Source organism: Saccopteryx bilineata, chromosome 1, assembly GCF_036850765.1.
Source record: "Saccopteryx bilineata isolate mSacBil1 chromosome 1, mSacBil1_pri_phased_curated, whole genome shotgun sequence".
Taxonomy (NCBI): Eukaryota; Metazoa; Chordata; class Mammalia; order Chiroptera; family Emballonuridae; genus Saccopteryx; species Saccopteryx bilineata.
In genome coordinates this window covers 141605688-141624723 of record NC_089490.1, presented here as the reverse complement: position 1 = coordinate 141624723, position 19036 = coordinate 141605688, and the positions used below count along the sequence as shown (strand labels likewise).

The window sequence follows — 19036 nt, the reverse complement described above, 5'->3', positions numbered from 1 at the left end:
GACTGAGCAGATGAGCTGCTGGTTAGAGTGTTCTGGAGTCCTTGGAGTCAGCTGCCTGCAGCCCTTAGGACAAGTTGCCCAGCTCCCTATACTTCATACTTCTCTGTGAGATGCAGTCATCCCCACCCTGCAGGCTGAGGTCAGTTCATTCCAGCCTTCTGTACATTACTTTCTCCTTCAAATAAGGAGACTCGATGAGATGGAAGCTCAGGCTCAGAGAGGTGAAATGAGTTGTCTCAGATCACACAGCAAGTGAGCTGGGTTCAAGATGGGAGCTTCAGCCATGTCACTGGCCCTGCCTGGTCTCTGGATGGGTCTCTTCCTTGGCCACGGTGCCATCTCCAGCCAGCACCTATCTGACTACCAAGTCCCTAGACCAGCCATCTCTGGGGCTATAACTGAGTTGCCCTGTTGGTGGGCCTTCTCCACAGGTGCGTGGAGATGCTGATTAAGGAACAGATGAGGAAGTACAAGGTGAAAATGGAGGAGATTAGCCAGCTGGAGGCTGCAGAGAGCATCGCCTTCCGTAGGCTCTCCCTCCTGCGACAGAACACTGTGAGCATATGTGGGGTGAGGCCTTGGCAGAGCTGTGATCAGAATCTGGCCTAGGTGGGAATAGCCCTGTGTGAGTGTGAGTGGAGGATGGGCATCAGGGCGGGGTCTCACTTCCCTTACCATATACACCCCTGGCCACAGGCAGCCTGGCCAGGGGCCTGTGGCAGCTTGATTAGGGGCCAGTTTCTCCCTCAACCAAATGACCACCACCCTTTCTATCTTAAACCAACTTTCCCTCTCAGGTTAATGGGAGACCTGTCACCTACTTGTTTCATTTTCCAGCCCTGGTCTTGCTGACTTGGGCCTCATCCATAGGGGACCAATCCCACAGAAGTGTCACAAGAGTAAGGGGGGATTAGGATTTAAGAGGACAGGTCCTGGGCTTCCATGGGAGCACCCTGTCCTTGTCCCCACAGTCAGATATGGCTCAGTGTCCATGACACAACCAGCGTCTTGGTTGTGGTTCCATGTGGTCCCCCTCTGTTTACCTCTCCCCCCAGCCATGGCCTCTCAAACTGGGGTTTTCGTCTCCTTATGAGGGGGTCCTGGTATGTACACAATTGGTGAGCCCACCCTGCATGTCTTTGGTGCAGTGCATGCTGGGGTTCCCCTCTGCCCCCAGGGTCCTCATAGAATAGGCCCAGCATGTCCTAATCTCTGGAAGTGCATGCTGGGGGAGGCCTGCTGCCTGCTGACCACCTGTGCTGAGGACAACTAATCAGCTGTGCTTGGGCCCCTCGGTCTCTGAGTGGTCCCTGGAGAAGCCTAAGCCCAGCCATCCACAGCAGAACTAACCTCCCCCAGAACTATGCTTGCCACCCTCTCTCCACCCCCCTGGAGGGGCTGGCCAAATCTGCTGCTTCTCTGTTGCAGAACAAGAGCCCCACAGCCCAGGGAAGCAGCAGCGGCCCAGAGGAGCTGGGGGTACTGCCGGAGGAGCCGGCAGCCAGCCATGACAAGGACCGGGAAAAGGAGATCCTCATCGAGCAGATCCAGTCCATCAAGGAGGAGAAGCAAGTGTCCCTCCGTCCCCTTCCCACCGTCGTGTGCACCATCTGGCCCCCATCCACTGGTCTCTCCACTGTGCATAGGGAAACTGGCCATTAGGGGGCCAATGTACCCACCTTATGGGGTGCTGCTGTACTAAAACACGGCCTGGGGCTCTATTTAAACCCTATGCTTGACCACAGGGAACCATGGTGGCCCACAAGAAAAAAAGGACAACATGGGTGATGTTCAGACTTTGTCTTAAAGGTGGCCTTAGCTAGGGTAACTAATTTATGTCCAGTCAAGATGTGAGTGTGAAAGGGAGTACTACTCAGAAGTCATGCCAGAGGAACAGATGTGAGCCAGGGCACCAGGCCACCCTAGTCTTGCAGAGTAGGGTGCTCCAGGCAGAGGAAACAACAGATGCAAAGGCAAGAGCTCCTCACTTGCTCACTATTGGGCCAGATGCCTGGCTTCCCTCAGCAACCTGACACCTTCCTACAGTGAGCTTGGAGGTCCAGGGGCATTATGAACCAGGTATGCATTGGGGCTAGGGCAGTGGTCGGCAAACTCATTAGTCAACAGAGCCAAATACCAACAGTACAACGATTGAAATTTCTTTTGAGAACCTAATTTTTTAAACTTAAACTATATAGGTAGGTACACTGTTATTAACTTAAGGTACTCCTAAGCTGGCCTTTGCTAAACACTCAAGGGGCCAAAGAGCTGCATGTGGCCCGTGAGCCGTGGTTTGCCGACCACTGGGCTAGGGGTCGCTGGGTGCATGGAGCCCCATCCAGGACCAGGATGGCCTGCTCTGTCCCCTACCATCCTGGCACTTTCCGTGAGATGGTGGTCTTTCACCATGGGAACAGCCTTGGATGTGTGACACACACCCCTCATACCCAGGGAGGACATCACTTACCGGCTGCCAGAGCTGGACCCTCGAGGCTCTGATGAGGAGAACCTGGACTCAGAGACATCAGCCAGCACCGAGAGCCTATTGGAGGAGCGGACCGGGCGGGGGACCTCGGAAGGTCAGTATTAAGGTAGCGTCTGCTTTTTTCCTCCCATGTCCACCCTCAGCAGGCCCCGAGTGAGGGTCTGTCTGCTAGCCCTGAAGCTGCAGTAACCCTGCCATCTGTCTCTCAAAAGGGCCCCCCGCACCTGCTCTCCCTTGCCCCAGCACACCCGCCCCAAGCCCCCTCCCTGAGGTGGCTGCCCTCCCAAGACGAAGGCCGTCGTCCTTCATGACGGTCAGAGTGAAGACCCCCCGGCGGACCCCCATCATGCCCACGGCCAACATCAAGCTCCCACCTGGCCTGCCCTCCTACCTCCCTGGCCAGGCACCAGGTGCCCAGGAGACTGCCGCCCCAGTGAGGCGTCGGGAGCCACCTGCCCGCCGCCCGGACCAAGTACACTCTGTGTATATCACACCGGGTGCACACCTGCCTGTGCAGGACATTCGGGACCCCCCAGACAAGGACGACCAGCCACCTGGGGCCAAGCGGAGGTACTCAGACCCCCCTACCTACTACCTGCCCCCCACCTCAGGCCAGGACAATGGCTGAGGGCCCACAGTGCCAGAGTGAACATCTGAGGATGGCCCTGTGCCAGAGCTCCAGAGCCAGCGTTCAACTCTCCGAGAAGGGGCTGGAATGAAAAGCTCGAGCAATGTGAGGTTGACACCGGCTTCAACTGTAGAGTCCATGCTGGGGCAGTGCCTGGGGCCGAGCCCCAGTGTCACACAAACGTACTGCCCAGAACCCCAAAGCCCAGCGGGTACCTGGCCTTTCGCCCCCCCTTTTGTACGGTTTTACATTTAACTGTTACTTTGTGCCTGTTTACATAACTTCAAATTGTAACAGCCTAACAGAAGACCAAATTGTTTTTTATATGTGTATGTACAAACTTTTATATTAATGCCCTGCCTCGCCTTTATAACCTGGACACAAAATTCAGAGTGGGGCCCACATGGCCACCTCATCTCGGAGGCTCACCTCACACTGAGAGCAGCTTGAACAAGGGATTTGAACAATTGGGGCACCTGACTGCCCCCAGTCTGGGTATCGTCCTCGGGCCCAGCCAGAAGCCACCTGGCCCATATGGATTCAAAGGAGCAATAGAGCCTTCCTTGGTGATCCAGGCTGTTGTTTGAAGTGAGGACATAAGGTGAGGGACAGACAGCCTCCACCTGGGGTACCACAGACCTGACATCCAGGGAGACTCAACTGTGGCTATCACTCCACTGTTTACTGAATGGAGGAGGCCACCTTTAGTGCTGCCTGCCCCATGTGGCAGAACAGGAACTCAGGACTGCTCACGGGCTAGGAGAGCAAGGCCTGGGTTTGCGTGTCCCTACAGTGGCAGCCTGGGGATCTCTGGAATGGGGCTCACTCTCTCAGGCTCCACTCACTCCCTGAACACCTGGACAAATGACCCTGGGTCTGGGACTAGAGGCATTGTCCTAAAAACCATATGAAATAAAAAGTGCCCAAGAAGTGTTTGCATGTAATACCTGCTGTGGGTTGGAGGAGCAGGGAGCACTTGCCTTGATTCTCCAGCAAACACGGAATCTCACACCTACTCCTCACTTGAGGGAGTTGGACCTGCTGGAGGTGCATGTACATTGGTCCGGACACCAGAGGGAGCAGAGTTGCTAGAGCTGCATTCACTGAGAAGAGCCTGCTGTCATGGGAGCTGCCTCTTGTTGCCCTGTTTCAGCACCCAGCCTACCCCAACCAGGACCATCCATCCTGAGGGATAGGGGCAGTTATTGGTGGGCCTCAGAGAGCCAGGAGCAATCTCCCCACAGACAAGCTCCCAGGCTGCAAATACAAAGGCAGTTATGGCAATCAGCTGGCCGGTGGGGCCCATGAGGGTGAGCAGCCAGTAAGACCTGGTTAGCAGGTGGGGGAGGGTGAAGAACTCCACATGCAGAAGAGATGCAGGTGGGGGAGGGTGAAGAACTCCACATGCAGAAAAGATGGGGTGGGATGAGGGGTGGCTTGTCCAAGGTCATATCCTGGGATTGGGGTTGGCTGGGATTCAAAACCTACTGAGTCTGCCTCTAGAACCTCCTTTTATCCATTCTGGGTTTGGTCTCCATTGTATGCTGTCAGGACACCAGGCTTACTTGTCTGATCGGAACACAGGTGACCTGAGGTCTGGGAATATAAAAGGGTTGCATTGTAGGGTCAATCCTGGGAAGTCTCCATCCCTGTCCACTCCAGGAGGGGCTTGCAAGATGGGCCTCGGTTCCCTGGGGGCCCGGTGAGCTGGAACTGGTTCTTTAAATGGGGGTCTAAACCTTAGGGGTGACCCAGCCCCATCTCTCACTCCAACAGCTAAACTGACCTTGAGACAGACATTGCTTTGCCCACTGTCCATTTCCCAAGGGAGGAAACGCTAAAAAAAAAAACGGCAGGAGGGTTGAGTCAGAGCTGAGACCCATAAACTCATAACCGCTTAAGTTTGTTTTGTTGTTTTTTGTTGTTGTTGTTTTGTATTTTTCTGAAGCTGGAAACGGGGAGAGACAGTCCGACAGACTCCCGCATGCGCCCGACCGGGATCCACCTCCCGGCACGCCCACCAGGGGCGAGGCTCTGCCCACCAGGAGATGATGCTCTGCCCCTCCGGGGGGTCACTCTGCCGCAACCAGAGCCACTCTAGCGCCTGGGGCAGAGGCCAAGGAGCCATCCCCAGCGCCCGGGGCCATCTTTGCTCCAATGGAGCCTTGGCTGTGGGAGCGGGAGGGGAAGAGAGAGACAGAGAGGAAGGAGGGGGTGGGGGGTGGAGAAGCAAATGGGCGCTTCTCCTATGTGCCCTGGCCAGGAATCGAACCCGGGTCCCCCGCACGCCAGGCCGACATTCTACCGCTGAGCCAACCCGCCAGGGCCATAACCGCTTAAGTTTGGATGGGCCTCCAAACCCTGGATTCCTAAGTCCAAGGCCATGATTTACACCTCCCTCCCCCACCACCCCCAGGAAAGAAATCGGGGAAAGCTGCCTGGTATGGGAGAAGTGTGAGAAGAACCCACTCAGGAGTGAGTGTGGTGGAGGAATTCTGAGCAGGGGAAAGGAATGAGTACAGGGCGCGTTGCAAGTGGGCCTGACACAGAAGGATCTGGTCCTCTCAACTCTATGAAGGGTTAAGATGCTCACTAGAACAGCTGGTGATTGGGCCCTGAGTAAATAAGGACAGAGAGGCCCCTCCTTCAAACGAGACATCTCCCGCCCTACAAGTGGTACAAGAAACGAATGAGGCACTTCCGCCCTCCCTTAAGATGGCGCCGGCGGAAGGGGTGGGGTACGGCCGGTTAGCGATGGCTGCGTCGAGGCTGGAACTGAACCTGGTGCGGCTGTTGTGCCGCTGCGAGGCGATGGCAGCAGAGAAGCGGGACCCGGACGAGTGGCGTCTGGAAAAGGTGGGGAAGCCTGCATTACCGCTCAGAGCTCCAATCCCGTAGGGTGGTGCCGGGGGTTAGTAGCCGGACTTCCCAAACCCCGTTAGCCAGCATGGCCACGCCCCTTCCGGTGTGGTTCTCCACGTCCGCTTTAGACCCTGGAGCTCAGCTGATCCAGCTTCCTTAACATTGAACCCTCCCGCTTTCCGCCCCGCTCCCCGCGTCCTAGCCCCAAACCCTCTTGGTCTCTGCCTCCTTCGAACAAGAAGGGGAGAAATGGGGGTACCCGGCCGACACCTGTTTTTCCTCCCCAGTACGTGGGAGCCCTCGATGACATGCTGCAGGCTTTAAAAGCCCAGGCAAGGTGAGTGTAAGCAGCCAAGGGGGCTTCAAATCCGGGGTGGGAGTGTAGGCCACTGGGGCAGGTTCTGTTTTGGGACCGCTAGGTGCCAGTTCTTGCTGGATCCTTTCCTTGAACTGGGGACAGCGGGTAGGTATGCTTTTCCCACTTCTTACCTTCAGCAAACCAGCCTCAGAGGTGATCAATGAGTATTCCCGCAAGGTTGACTTTCTGAAGGGGATGCTGCAGGCGGAGAAGCTGGTAAGCACAAGAGTCTGTCTTCCTTAGCTTCCTCAGCTTTCATTGGGCTCTCCTGAGTCTCCAAGACCCACCCCTGTGGTGACCCCTCTTCCCTCTACTATAGACCTCCTCCTCAGAGAAGGCACTAGCCAACCAGTTCCTGGCCCCCGGCCGAGTACCAACCACAGCCAGGGAGCGGGTGCCCGCCACCAAGACGGTACATCTGCAGTCGCGGGCCCGGTACACCAGCGAGATGAGGAGTGAGCTGCTAGGCATGGTACGTCTTCCTCCCTGGTCATTGGAAATGCTTTGGTCAGGGACAGTTCAGGGCCTGGGGGTGTCCAGAACAACAATAATTGTCATGTGCAGGAATCTTGGGGGCCTCTCCCCAGGCCATAAAACAAGGCTTCCCAATAGAGGGGCATTCTAGCCAGGGCTCTGCTAGAGGAGTAGCAGTTTGTTTGGTACAAGGCAAAAGTGGCACATGTTTGGTTAAGCCACAGAATTGGCCCAGTGCAAGGTTTGGCTCCTGGCTTGCTTGCACTTGGCATGGGCCACAGAGACGAGATTTTTTTCATCTGTAAAATAGGATGTCAGGTGCCTTTCTGAGTACTTTATATAGATCAGCTAACCTGTTCAAAATATATGCTGTTGTTATTACCAGTTTATAAATGAGGAAATTGAGGTTCAGAGGTCACAGGACTTGCCCAGGCACATGAATAAGGGTGGAGAGGTTCTGAGAGCAGCAAGGACAGTTTTAGGGGCATGACAAGATGGGTGACTTTCTGCCTGGCCGTTTTTCCCCACAGGACTCTACTGGAGGTGAGTCATGCTGAGCAGAACAGGACTCAAGTCCCGGCTGCCTGGGTTGACATATGTCCTTGATGTTCTTTATCCCTTCTGTCTCATCTGACTCCCACAAGGTCCTCCACAGCCCAGGGAGTATCCCTGGGGGCATCACCAAGCCATGTCTGAAAGGGGAGGCTGGGACAAAGGAGTTGTTCCCCAGAGTAAACAGGAGGGAAGGACCTGGGCCAGGGGAAGCCTGACGGGGGTGAGGAAAACATCCCAATGAGGGCATTTGAGCTAGAGCTTTGAGACGTGATCAGAAGACTGCTGGGCAGCAGACAACTTGGGAAAGGGCCAATGCGTAGCTGACCCATCCCAGGTAATGGTCAAGAAGCTACAACAGAAAACCAATACTCTCCTTTCTGCCTGTCCTTTGGCCTGTTCCTCTTCCAGAGCCCAAGCTGGACATGAGGAAGAGAACGTGAGTGTCTTCAGCCCTTGGGCAGCACTATGGGGGGAGGAGGGATGGACAAACCTGGGAACACTGAAGAACTACCACAAGCATCTACATCACCCATCAGATGCCACTTCTGGGAATGCTTTACCCAGAAGCCAAAGCAAAGAAGGGGAAACTGAGCCCCAAGTAGGGCAAGTGTGTGCAGCCATAACCCTGGGTTCCCTGGGAACAAGTATGTGTCTTTCCTTACCCCCCATCCCATCTCATATGTGAGGTCAGTGGGGTGGCAGGGCCCAGGACAGGGGATGAGAAGCAGTCGGCAGCTGAGCTAGACGTTGTCCTGCAACAACACCAGAACCTCCAGGAGAAGTTAGCAGAAGAAATGCTAGGCCTGGCCCGGAGCCTTAAGACCAACACACTGGCTGCCCAGAGTGTCATCAAGAAGGACAACCAGGTATGAGGACTATGGGAACTCTGCAGCTTCTGCCCTGGGCATCAGAAAAGATTTCCCAGTAGAGAGACATTGTGGCTGGGACTTGACTAGGTAAATAGGAGTTTGGTAGAAGGCAAAAATGGCATTCCTAGCAGAGGAAACAGTACCAGCAAGGGCCAAGAGGAGTTGACTTGTCCCAGGGCAGTAGGGAGAAGCTGCACTCGGCCTCAGTTCTGTTGATATTCTTCCCACCTCATGCATAGACCCTGTCGCACTCACTCAAGATGGCTGACCAGAACCTGGAGAAGCTGAAGACGGAATCAGAGCGACTGGAGCAGCACACACAGAAATCAGTCAACTGGCTGCTTTGGGCCATGCTTATCATTGTCTGCTTCATTTTCATCAGCATGATTCTCTTCATCCGTATCATGCCAAAACTCAAATAAAGACCTAACTGGCCCACCCCATCTGTCCTCTATCTGCCCTCCACCCCTGTCCACAGAAACCCTTGAGGGTAGATAACAAGATGGGAAGGCCTTTGGAAGCTTCTGAGAGCCACAAAGACTACATGAGCAAGGGAGGAAGATCAGGCTGAGGGCAAGGGTGGTGACTCAGCACCGCCCCACCCATTTGCCCCTGGGACCTACCCCACACTGTTCAAGGGGAGATCCCTAGAAGCCCCAGGAACCCCCAGCCTGGTAGAGTCAGAACTGAACACAGTGCCTTCAGCCATGTAGAGTAAGGGTGAGGCCTGGAGGTAGAGTAGGAAGGGGGCAGTGCCTAGAGGTCATCCTGGAGGAAGGGGCATTAATGTTAGGTCTTCCTCATGATTAAAGGTGGTAATTTGGGACAGTGCTCAGCACAGCCTAAGCTCTCAGGACAGTGCAGATGCTTCACACAGTCATTCAGCAAACACAGGCGAGTCAGTGGAGTCCCTGCCCTGCCTAGGCCATAGTCTGATCATTTCACATGAGAACTGAAGGGTATGTAGTTTGGACCCTGGAAGAGATTATGAATGGGAGTCCAGGATAATGGTGGGTCCTGGCCTCTGCCCACCCCAACTTCAGACTTTGAGGGCAAAACCTGGAAGGGTGATGACCAGGGCAGCTCAGTGAGGGAGGGTGGACAGGTCCACAGGAAGTATCTGTTTCAGACCCTTGGGAGCATGAGCAGGCACCTTGGGACACGCATGGAGGTACCTTCATGGATCCCCATTGACACATGCAAAACCAACAGGTAGAACTATTTAGAAGTTCTAGTGGTGACTTTTTTTTTAAAGATACTATTTATTAATTTTAGAGAAGTGAGAGAGAGAGAGGATGGGGGAGGACCAGGAAGCATCAACTTCCAGATGTGCCTTGACCAGGCAAGCCCAGGATTTCAAACCAGCAACCTCAGCCTTCCAGGTCGACGCTTTATCCACTGTGCCACCACAGGTCAGGCTGTGGCAGCTTTTTAAAATTAGATCATGAAAAGAAGGTTCATGCCTGAGACCCAGGTTCAATATTAGGAAGACTGTCAATAACCACAGAAATGCATCAGAAAACAAAACCAGCCTGACCAGGCGGTGGCGCAGTAGATAGAACAGCGACCTGGGATGCTGAGGTTGCTGGCAGAGTGCAAGCTCACCAGTTTGAGCATGGGGTCTCCAGCTTTAGCATGGGATCATAGTGACCCCATGGTCACTGGCTTGAGCAAGGGATCACTGGCTCAGCTTGAGTGCCCCTCTATCCCATCACGGTATGTGTAAGAAGCAATCAATAAACGACTAAAGTGAGGAACTCAGTTGATGTTTCTCATCTCCCTTCCTGTCTCTCAAATAAGACAACAAAGAACACTTTTTAAAAAGCTGCAAAATCTGTTGAAAGATCCCATTTATAATAGCAACAAAGAAGATACACTATCTGGTTAAACTAATTTCCTCCTATAGAAAGCTGCTAGCCTGACCAGGCAGTGGCGCAGTGGATAGAGCGTCGGACTGGGATGCAGAGGACCCAGATTCTAGACCCAGAGGTCGCCAGCTTGAGCGCGGGCTCATCTGGTTTGAGCAAAAGCCCACTAGCTTGAACCCAAGGTCGCTGGCTCCAACAAGGAGCTACTCGGTCTGCTGAAGGCCCTCGGTCAAGGCACATATGAGAAAGCAATCAATAAACAACTAAGGTGTTGCAACGTGCAATGAAAATCTAATAATTGATGCTTCTCATCTCTCTCTGTTCCTGTCTGTCTGTCCCTGTCTATCCCTCCCTCTCACTGTCTGTCTCTGTAAAAATAAATAAATGAAGCATTTACTACATAGATTAAAAGCAATGTTTTTTTTTAAACTGCTAAAAATCAAGACAAAAATGATTTGCAGGAAATAAAAATATACAAATGTTTTTTATTTTTTATTTATTTTTACAGAGACAGAAAGAGGGATAGATAGGGACAGGAACGGAGACAGATGAGAAGCATCAATTATTAGTTTTTCATTATGGCACTTTAGTTGTTCATTGGTTGCTTTCTCATATGTGCCTTGACCGTGAGGCTACAGCAGACCGAAGAACCCCTTGCTCAAGCCAGCAACATTGAGTCCAAGCTGGTGAGCTTTGCTCAAACCAGATGAGCCCGCGCTCAAGCTGGTGACCTCAGGGTCTTGAACCTGGGTCCTCTGCATCCCAGTCTGACGCTCTATCCACTGTGCCACCGCCTGGTCAGGCTATACAAATGTTTTTAAATTTTTTCACTCATCAGGTTGAGCAAGATTTAAAACTGAAAATAAATTGGCCCTTGCTGGTTGGCTCAGCGGTAGAGCGTCGGCCTGGCGCGTGGGGGACCCGGGTTCGATTCCAGGCCAGGGCACATAGGAGAAGCGCCCATTTGCTTCTCCACCCCCCCCTCCTTCCTCTCTGTCTCTCTCTTTCCCTTCTGCAGCCGAGGCTCCATTGGAGCAAAGATGGCCCGGGTGCTGGGGATGGCTCCTTGGCCTCTGCCCCAGGCGCTAGAGTGGCTCTGGTCGCGGCAGAGCAACACCCCGGAGGGGCAGAGCATCGCCCCCTGGTGGGCAGAGCTTCGCCCCTGGTAGGCGTGCTGGGTGGATCCCGGTCGGGCGCATGCGGGAGTCTGTCTGTCTCTCCCCGTTTCCAGCTTAAAAAGATAAAAATAAATAAATAAATAAATAAATAACCTGAAAATAAATTTGTGGGAAAACTGATAAAATCAAGGTTGCAGGCCCTGGCCAGTTGGCTCAGCAGTAGAGCATATGCCCGGCATGTGGAAGTCCTGGGTTTGATTCCCGGCCAGGGCACACAGGAGAAGCGCCCATCTGCTTCTCCACCCTTCCCCCCTCTCCTTCCTCTCTGTCTCTCTCTTCCCCTCCCACAGCCAAGGCTCCACTGGAGCAAAGTTGGCCCGGGCGCTGAGGATGGCTCCATGGCCTCCACCTCAGGCGCTAGAATGGCTCCAGCCACAAGATAGGAATGCCCCAGATAGGCAGAGCATCACCCCCTGGTGGACATGCCCGGTGGATCCTGGTTGGGTGCATGCAGGAGTCTGTCTCTCTGCCTCCCTGCTTCTAATTTCAGAAAAATTCAAAAATAAAATAAATTAAAAATTGAGGTTGCAGAGGTTTTTGAGAAAACCAGTGTTTATTTCACTGCTGGGTCAGATCATCAATAGCACAAGATCAAGAACAACTTGGCAGTATCTTTCCAAATTAAAAGAAATAAGTCCCACCTGGCCAGTGGTGGCATAGTTGGTAGAGTCTAGACATGGGACACTGAAGTCCTGAGTTCAAGACCCCAAAGTCGCTGGCTTCAGCACAGGCTCATCAACATGATTTCATGGTCGCTGGCTTGAAGCCCAGGGTCACTGGCTTGAGCCCAAGGTCGCTGGTTTGGGTGGTGGGAGGGTCACTGGCTGGGCTGGAGTGCCCCTTCTCCAACCCTAGTCAAGGCAAGTCTGAGAAGCAATTAATGAACAACTAAAAGAAATAGATCCCTTTGCCTGGGCAATTCCACTTCTAGGGACTTATCCCACAGATAATCCTCCCACCTACGGCCAAAGAAATTTGCATGTGTAGCCTGACCAGGCGGTGGTGCAGTGGACAGAGTGTCAGACTGGGACACAGAGGACCCAAGTTTGAAACCTTGAGATTGCCAGCTTGAGTATAAGCTCACCAGCTTGAGCTGGTGGGGTTGCTGGCTTGAGCATGGGATCATAGACATGACCCAATGGTCACTGACTTGAGCCCAAAGGTCACTGGCTTGAGCAAGGGGTCACTCGTTCTGCTGTAGCCCCCCCTAGTCAAGGCACATATGAGAAAGAAATCAATGAACAACTAAGGAGCCACAACAAAGAATTGACGCTTCTCATCTCATCTCTCTCCTTTCCTGTCTGTCTGTCCCTATCTGTCCCTCTCTCTGTCACAAAAGAAAAAATAAATTTGCATGTTTATATATATTTTTTTTTTAATTTTTTTTTTTTGTATTTTTCTGAAGCTGGAAACGGGGAGACAGTCAGACTCCCGCATGTGCCCGACCGGGATCCACCTGGCACGCCCACCAGGGGGCGATGCTCTGCCCCTCCGGGGCGTCGCTTTGCCACGACCAGAGCCACTCTAGCGCCTGGGGCAGAGGCCAAGGAGCCATCCCCAGCGCCCGGGCCATCCTTGCTCCAATGGAGCCTTGGCTGCGGGAGGGGAAGAGAGAGACAGAGAGGAAGGAGGGGGTGGGGGGTGGAGAAGCAAATGGGTGCTTCTCCGATTTGCCCTGGCCGGGAATCGAACCTGGGTCCCCCGCACGCCAGGCCGACGCTCTAAACTGAGCCAACCGGCCAGGGCTATATATTTTTTAATGATTCATTTTTAGAGAGGGGAGAGACAGGGAGAAAGGGAGAGAGAGAAAGGGGGAGGTACAGGAAGCATCAACTTGCATGTGTATATTTTTAGTAGTATTGTGTGTAGTGAGGAAAACATTTATATTTGTTTGTCATTGAAATAAGATCTCTTGGCCCTGGCAGAAGGACTCAGTGGATAGAGCATCTGCCCAGTGTGCAGACTTCCCGGATTCCATCCCCAGTCGGGGCACACAAGAGAAATGACCATCTGCTTCTCTTCCCCTCTTTCTTCCCCTTCTCTCCTCCTTTCCAGTAGCCAGTGGCTCAGATTGGTTCAAGCCTCGCCCTGGGGGGTTGCCTGGTGGATCTTGGTCAGGTGTATGTAAGAGTCTATCTCTCTGTCCCCTCTGGAGTCTGTCTCTCTATCCCCTTGAGAGAAGGAAGGTAAGGAGGGAGGGAAGAAGGGAGGGAAGGAGGGAGGAAGGGTGAGAAGGAGGGAGGGAAGGAGCATGGAAGGGAGGGAGGGTGGAAGGGAGGAGATCTCTCCAGGAGGCACAATTAAGTCTGCTTTTGGAGACGAGTGAATGAGAAAATCACTTTGGCCTATGCATCTTTTCTATTGTTCGAACTTTCTAAACATACCTATAGTTATTTAGAGAAAAAAAATTAAATATTTTATTTATTTATTTTAGAGAGGGGAGAGAGAGAGAGAAGGGGGGGAGAAGCAGGAAGCACCAACTCCCATATGTGCCTTGACCAGGTAAGCCCCAGGTTTCAAACTGGCAACCTCAGTGTTATAGCTTGAAGCTTTATCCACTGCGCCACCACAGGTCAGGCTATTTAGAGGAATTTTTTTATTGATTGATTGATTTTAGAGAGAAGAAGGAAGACAGACAGAAACATCTATCTGTTCCTATATATGCTCTGACCGGCGATGGAACCCCGAACCTTTGCGTATAGAGAGGATACTCCTACCAACCGAGCTATCCGGCCAAGACAATAAATATATTTTTTAATATGATTTCCTTGTAAATAAGGTAAATGCGAGTTCGCCAAAAAATACTAGGTTTTCCAGACAAACAGGCTGAGAAGGGCATAAGTCACCGGCCCCAAACACACAGCAGGTCGAGGTTCTCCGTAGCACTTAAACCTGAGTTTGCAGGATGTGAGTCCACTTCCCACGACAGGCCCCGCCCCCTTGCCACTAACCCCTCTCCTCCCGTCAGCCCCGCCCCCGCTTTTCGGAGCGCCTCTGCCAGTTGGGTCCAGCTCCGAGTTAAGACACAGTTCGGACTCAGGCTGCGCAGAGAGTGGACTCGGGCACCGAGCCCCGGACGCTGGGACAGGTGACCCCGGGCGGGAGCGGTCGTGCGGCGCGGAGCCCGGGCGGGGGTTCCTTGAAGCCTCTCAGGGGCGGTGTCCGTAGGCTCTGCGCGCTGCAGCCGGTGAGGCTGCAGCCTCTCTGGGGTTAAGGCGAGCCAGGCCCGGGGTGCGCGGTGTCGTCACGATCATTTCCACAGCGCCTTTCCGGGTTACGAAGCCGGGCTCTGAGGACCAATCGCGTGCAAATACACAGGCCTGGGGAAACGTGCCAGCGGCCGGAGAGTTGACTGTCACAAGGTTTGCTTCTCTCGCGGTGCCCTCCGTCAGGTGCGTCATTCTTCCGTGTCCACAGGCCGCCCACCGACCACCCCCGCCACGCGTGGGCCACGACGCCCCCCGTAGGACCCGCCCGTCGGCCCCGATACGCCCAAACGGCTCCTTTCCGAGGTCGATGCCCACCCGGGCCCCCCCACACACCCACGGCTCCCAGGTGGACTTGCGGACCCGCCCCCCTGGCCTGGGGCCCCCGGTGAGTCTGAACGGGAGAAGTCTCCAGGCCGAGCCCAGGCGAAGGATTCATTCCCCTCAGTTTAAAGGACCCCTGCTTCCCGATACCCTCCTTAACTCCAAACCATCATTCTGGCGTCTGTAGCATATAGGCCTTAAAGCCAGCGTCCTCCAACCTTTGTACCAACCGCAGCCTGGAGGTCACAGTACAAGGCCCAAAAAGATTGTATTTGAGGATGAACTGCCCTACCAGACCATCCTGGGCACCAAGAAGCCTGTTGGATACATCCCTAGGGGGCATATGCCTAGGCCCCAACCAGTGCCCGACTATGAGCTGTGAGTATCCCTCATGTGGTTGCTGATGACTGGGTACAGAGAGGGGCACTGAATCTAGGGCTTTGAACCGTGAATAAGAGTTGAAAAGTGGCCTGACCTGTGGTGGCGCAGTGGATAATGCATCGGTCGCCGGTTCGAAACCCTGGGCTTGCCTGGTCAAGGCACATATGGGAGTTGATGCTTCCTGCTCCTCCCCCCTTCTCTCTCCTCTGTCTCTCTCTCCTCTCTCCTCTCTAAAAATGACTAAATAAAAATAAAAAATAAAAAAGTTGAAAAGTGAATAATGGAAAAGGAGCATTTTGAGCAGAGAGCCCAGCATGAGCACAGAAAAACAAATTACACTGATTGGGGGAAAGGCAGGGGTTCTTTACACTCACACTCTGCCCTGTTTTCAACGTCCCCTCCCCCCAGTAAGTACCCAGCGGTGAGCAGTGAGAGGGAGCGGAGCTGCTATGTTGCAGTGTTCCAGGACCAGTATGCAGAGTTCTTGGAGCTCCAGCAGGAGCTGAGTTCTGCACAGGCAAAGCTCCAGCAGCTGGAGACCCTGCTGACCTCACTGCCCCTGCCCCGAAGCCAGGTGAGCCCCCTGGTGGAAATCCTTGCCCCACAGCCTTTCCGGCGGGCCAGATCTTGGCCTCCTGCGCATCCAATGGGTCCAGATCTCCAAACTCTTCTTCCTCCAGACTGGGTGGTGACCACAGCACATGAGCCAACATCAGCTTAAAGTCGTCCCTAGATGAATCACTATATCTCTCTGAGCCTGTTTCCCCATCTCTGCATGGGTCCAACACTCCCTGAGTCTCTATCTTCCTTCTCCCCTTGCAGAAGGAGGCTCAAGTAGCCACCCGTGTCTGGAGGGAATTTGAGAAGAAGAGAATGGTAAGTGATGGCCTCCTGAATCCCACAGCCTGGTCTTTGCACCCCTGACACTCCCGTAGTGCCCAGTTTCACAGAAAGAAAACTAAGGCTCATAGAGGAAAAGCAAAGGGTCAAGCAGCCTGAGAGCCATAGGCTGGACTGCCCAAGGATTTCGCTGGCTCTCACCCTGCCCAGGACCCCAGCTTTCTGGACAAGCAGGCTCGCTGCCACTACCTGAAGAGCAAACTAAAACACCTCAAGGCAGAGATCCAGAAATTCGACAACCGAGGAGACAGCGAGGGCTCTGTGTACTTCTGAGCATCCTGGCAGACAGGCAGAGGGACACATTGGGCTGGGGGGCAGCGGGGGTGTGTGTGTCCCATTTTGCCCTCACTTTCCTTTCTATCTTCCAGCCTTAGCTCTTGCTCCCTGCCCCCTACCCCACCTAGGGTAGCTTTCCCTAATTGCAAATGCCTCACCAGTCTTGGAGGCTTAGTTCTGATGACCCATACTCCAGGAATAAACATTTCTTAAATATACACTATGCGGTCTTGGCTGATTTGCTCAGTGGATAGAGCATCAGCCTGTGTGCAGATGTCCCAGGTTCGATCCCTGGTCAGGTCACACATAAGAAGTGACCATCTGCTTCTATTCCCCTCTCTCTCCTCCTACTCTCTCTCTCTTCCCCTCTTGTAGCCAGTGGCTCCCCTGGTTCAAACAGTGGCCCACGGCGCTGAGGATAGCTCAGTTAGTCCAAAAGTTGGTCTCAAGTGCTGAGAATAGCTCTGCTGATTTGAGCATTGGCCCCAGACAAGGGTTGCGGGGTGGACCCTGGTTGGGGCGCATGTGGGAGTCTATCTCCCCTCCTCTCACTTGAAACACACACACACACACACACACACACAATGTATATAGCTGCTTAACACTCAGTTGTCATAAAAAAAAAAATTGTTCTTCAATTTCCAGAGGAAAAAAATCAAGGTTCCGAGATAATGGTCTGGTCAACAGTTTCTAGACATAGTATGAACTCTTGTCTGTCCAAGGGGCTACTTCTCTTCTAAGAGTCTCAAGTGGCCTTTTAGGTGGGAAGCTGAGGGACCAACATGTGGCATCACCTCCTCAGCCAGGTAATAAGGGAGCCCCAGGGGCCAGGAGTTTCCACCCATCCAGTAATAGAGGCAGAGAACCCTAGGGTCTTGCTGGGGTAGCCTTCTAGAGAATTCAAATGGTGCGATGCTGGGGACTACCTAAAGGGGGCAGACACAGCCCGGATCCCACAGGAGGCCCTGTTGCCAACCAGAGAAATGGGTGCCTGCAATTTCCCACTTCTAGACACTACAAGTTGAATGGTAATTGACACTGGGTATCAATTGATTGATGGCCTTAAGTTCACATGTCTGGCCCTGGGCTAGGGTGCATGGGACACTGATAGGGCCAGGCTCCTTGTGGGACAGTAGCCCAGCATCTGCCCTTTCTGCCTCTTGGCCTTTCAGGGGAGCCACAAGGGACTGGGACAATCAAAGAAGCAGACTGTGGGCAAGGAAGGCAGTATCAGCCACTGGGTCACAGAGAGGCCTCCTGGATTGATCCTCATGGAGCCCCTATCTTCAGGGAAAATAGCCCTGGACCTAGTGTAAGAGAACAAACAATAATGAAGGGCCTTATGGTGATCTTAACCAGGGAGTCTCAAGATAACTTCTTACAGGAAGGGCCATATAGATAGGTTTTGTAGTTCAGCAGTCAGGCCTGGACAGATACCCGAGTCTCTAGTCTGGAGTACTGGTCTTGCTTGGTCCTCAAATGTCCTGTGAATCTGAGAAATGTTGCAGTGCTGTTGAGTCCAACTGGAGTGGATGTACATTCCCTTACCCACAGGACATCTCCAAAGATGCTGACCCAGGGCAGGAATCTGTCCAGCCACCAGTGGGTTCCCAGTAGCCTCTCCATCCCACTCCCACGTCAGTCCCCTTCTTGGGGCAGGGCTTACTCACAAGACCCTCATTCAGTTCCACAGGGAATGGCCTCCCCCTCCCCCCTCCCCCTCATCTTCCCAGGCCTCCAAGATAGACATGGAGGAGGCTGGGGTGCTAATGGGAAGCTTCTGAGAGGACTGGGACTGCCTGAAGGGCTAAGCACTGGCCCACCCTGCAGGGTAAGACCCAAGTTCTTCCCTCACGATTTTCAAAGGGGCATCTTTGATGGAGGGCTTGTCTCTGCCTGGCAAGACCTCAGTCAGGGCCAATGTGCCACCCTTACCACCACCTAGAGCCCCCTAGAGCCCCAGTCCAGCAATAAGTCCCATAGGCGCCCTTCAAACCACAGAGTGGGGCTGTACACTTGAGGCCAGGATGGCAAGTTGCCTGGTGACCTGCATCATCTCACATCAGCTAAGTCCACATTTCAAAGACTGTCCTTAAAGGTTCCCACCTTCCAAACGTTCTCTGGAACGTTTTTTATTTACATATGGACTCACACTGGCTCAGGCCTAAAAGGGGGAAGTCTGGTCTTATGGAACAGAAACAACCCAAGGTTTCCACAGATGGCTTGATCCAGGGGCTCCTAAAGTATCCTGGGAAATTGACTGCTTTTGGCTCTGCTTTGATTATATCCTCCTAGTTCCAAATCCTGCCATCCAACCTCACTGGCAGCTCTAGGCCATATGCGCTCCCTGAACCAATCACTGTGGCCAGGGGAATAAGGCTCTGTTTGAACTATCATGTAACAGAACTAGGCCCAGGTGTTTTTCCTGAGGATGCTGGGGCCCAGACACCATAATTAAAGGCTGACCAAAGAAAACAGTGAGGTGTTTGGTTCAGAGCATGAGTGAATCTATGAGGCTCACTTTCTGAAGCCGGAGCCTGATTTGAACCTGAGCCATCTGCTACACTTCTTTCCTACAGATTTACTGGGTGACCTCAGCACCCCACCCCCCACCCCAGCCTGAGTTTCCCCACACTATTCAACAAAAACAGCAAGTAGGGTTGTTGTTAGGT

General features: G+C 53.3%; 3 protein-coding genes and 1 long non-coding RNA gene across 24 annotated transcripts in view; all 4 read left to right on the top strand.

Annotated features, from left to right (window-relative positions):
- Positions 1-4043, top strand: part of MYO9B (myosin IXB) — a 90555-nt gene extending 86512 nt beyond the window's left edge. For 9 of the 18 annotated variants that reach the window (XM_066270661.1, XM_066270561.1, XM_066270617.1 and 6 more), the window contains 5 exons: positions 432-555; positions 1056-1118; positions 1429-1568; positions 2452-2579; positions 2698-4043. In XM_066270661.1, coding sequence (XP_066126758.1) covers positions 432-555; positions 1056-1118; positions 1429-1568; positions 2452-2579; positions 2698-3113 — 871 coding nt within the window. In that variant the 3' untranslated portion in view covers positions 3114-4043. Of the gene's footprint in view, positions 1-431; positions 571-1055; positions 1119-1428; positions 1573-2451; positions 2592-2697 lie in introns of all 18 variants that reach the window. The other 9 variants (XM_066270599.1, XM_066270579.1, XM_066270570.1 and 6 more) reach the window with 8 other exon arrangements.
- A 1783-nt stretch (positions 4044-5826) lies between these two features.
- On the top strand, positions 5827-8669 carry USE1 (unconventional SNARE in the ER 1). The gene is made up of 8 exons (XM_066270521.1): positions 5827-5969; positions 6263-6312; positions 6471-6549; positions 6653-6805; positions 7338-7350; positions 7771-7798; positions 8054-8228; positions 8471-8669. Exons 1-8 carry the CDS (start codon positions 5829-5831, stop codon positions 8651-8653), a joined length of 822 nt encoding a protein of 273 aa, XP_066126618.1. The 5' UTR covers positions 5827-5828; the 3' UTR covers positions 8654-8669.
- A 4563-nt stretch (positions 8670-13232) lies between these two features.
- On the top strand, positions 13233-14051 carry LOC136320131 (uncharacterized). The gene is made up of 3 exons (XR_010728267.1): positions 13233-13463; positions 13712-13779; positions 13895-14051. It is a non-coding gene; the product is annotated as an uncharacterized lncRNA (long non-coding RNA).
- Positions 14052-14246: 195 nt separating this feature from the next.
- On the top strand, positions 14247-16582 carry OCEL1 (occludin/ELL domain containing 1). Of its 4 annotated transcripts, none has more exons than XM_066253292.1 (6): positions 14247-14365; positions 14695-14871; positions 15043-15185; positions 15597-15762; positions 16011-16064; positions 16239-16582. In XM_066253292.1, the coding sequence occupies exons 2-6, from the start codon at positions 14794-14796 to the stop codon at positions 16359-16361; spliced, it is 564 nt and encodes a 187-aa protein (XP_066109389.1). In that variant the 5' UTR covers positions 14247-14365; positions 14695-14793; the 3' UTR covers positions 16362-16582. The 4 variants fall into 4 exon arrangements, with proteins under 4 accessions (XP_066109389.1, XP_066109388.1, XP_066109391.1 ...); XM_066253291.1 differs by having other exon boundaries at positions 14995-15185; XM_066253294.1 differs by lacking the exon at positions 16239-16582 and adding an exon at positions 16139-16236 and having other exon boundaries at positions 14995-15185.
- The last annotated feature ends 2454 nt before the right edge of the window (positions 16583-19036 follow it).

Bases quoted from the DNA above. Each gene is read 5' to 3' on its own strand.
- USE1 (XM_066270521.1), top strand. From the start codon at position 5,829: ATGGCGCCGGCGGAAGGGGTGGGGTACGGCCGGTTAGCGATGGCTGCG. The intron at 6,550-6,652 runs GTAAGCACAAGA...CCTCTACTATAG, and splicing joins TGCTGCAGGCGGAGAAGCTG to ACCTCCTCCTCAGAGAAGGC. The intron at 8,229-8,470 runs GTATGAGGACTA...CCTCATGCATAG, and splicing joins TCATCAAGAAGGACAACCAG to ACCCTGTCGCACTCACTCAA.
- OCEL1 (XM_066253291.1), top strand. From the start codon at position 14,794: ATGCCCACCCGGGCCCCCCCACACACCCACGGCTCCCAGGTGGACTTG. The intron at 14,872-14,994 runs GTGAGTCTGAAC...TGGCGTCTGTAG, and splicing joins CCCCTGGCCTGGGGCCCCCG to CATATAGGCCTTAAAGCCAG. The intron at 16,065-16,238 runs GTAAGTGATGGC...CACCCTGCCCAG, and splicing joins AATTTGAGAAGAAGAGAATG to GACCCCAGCTTTCTGGACAA.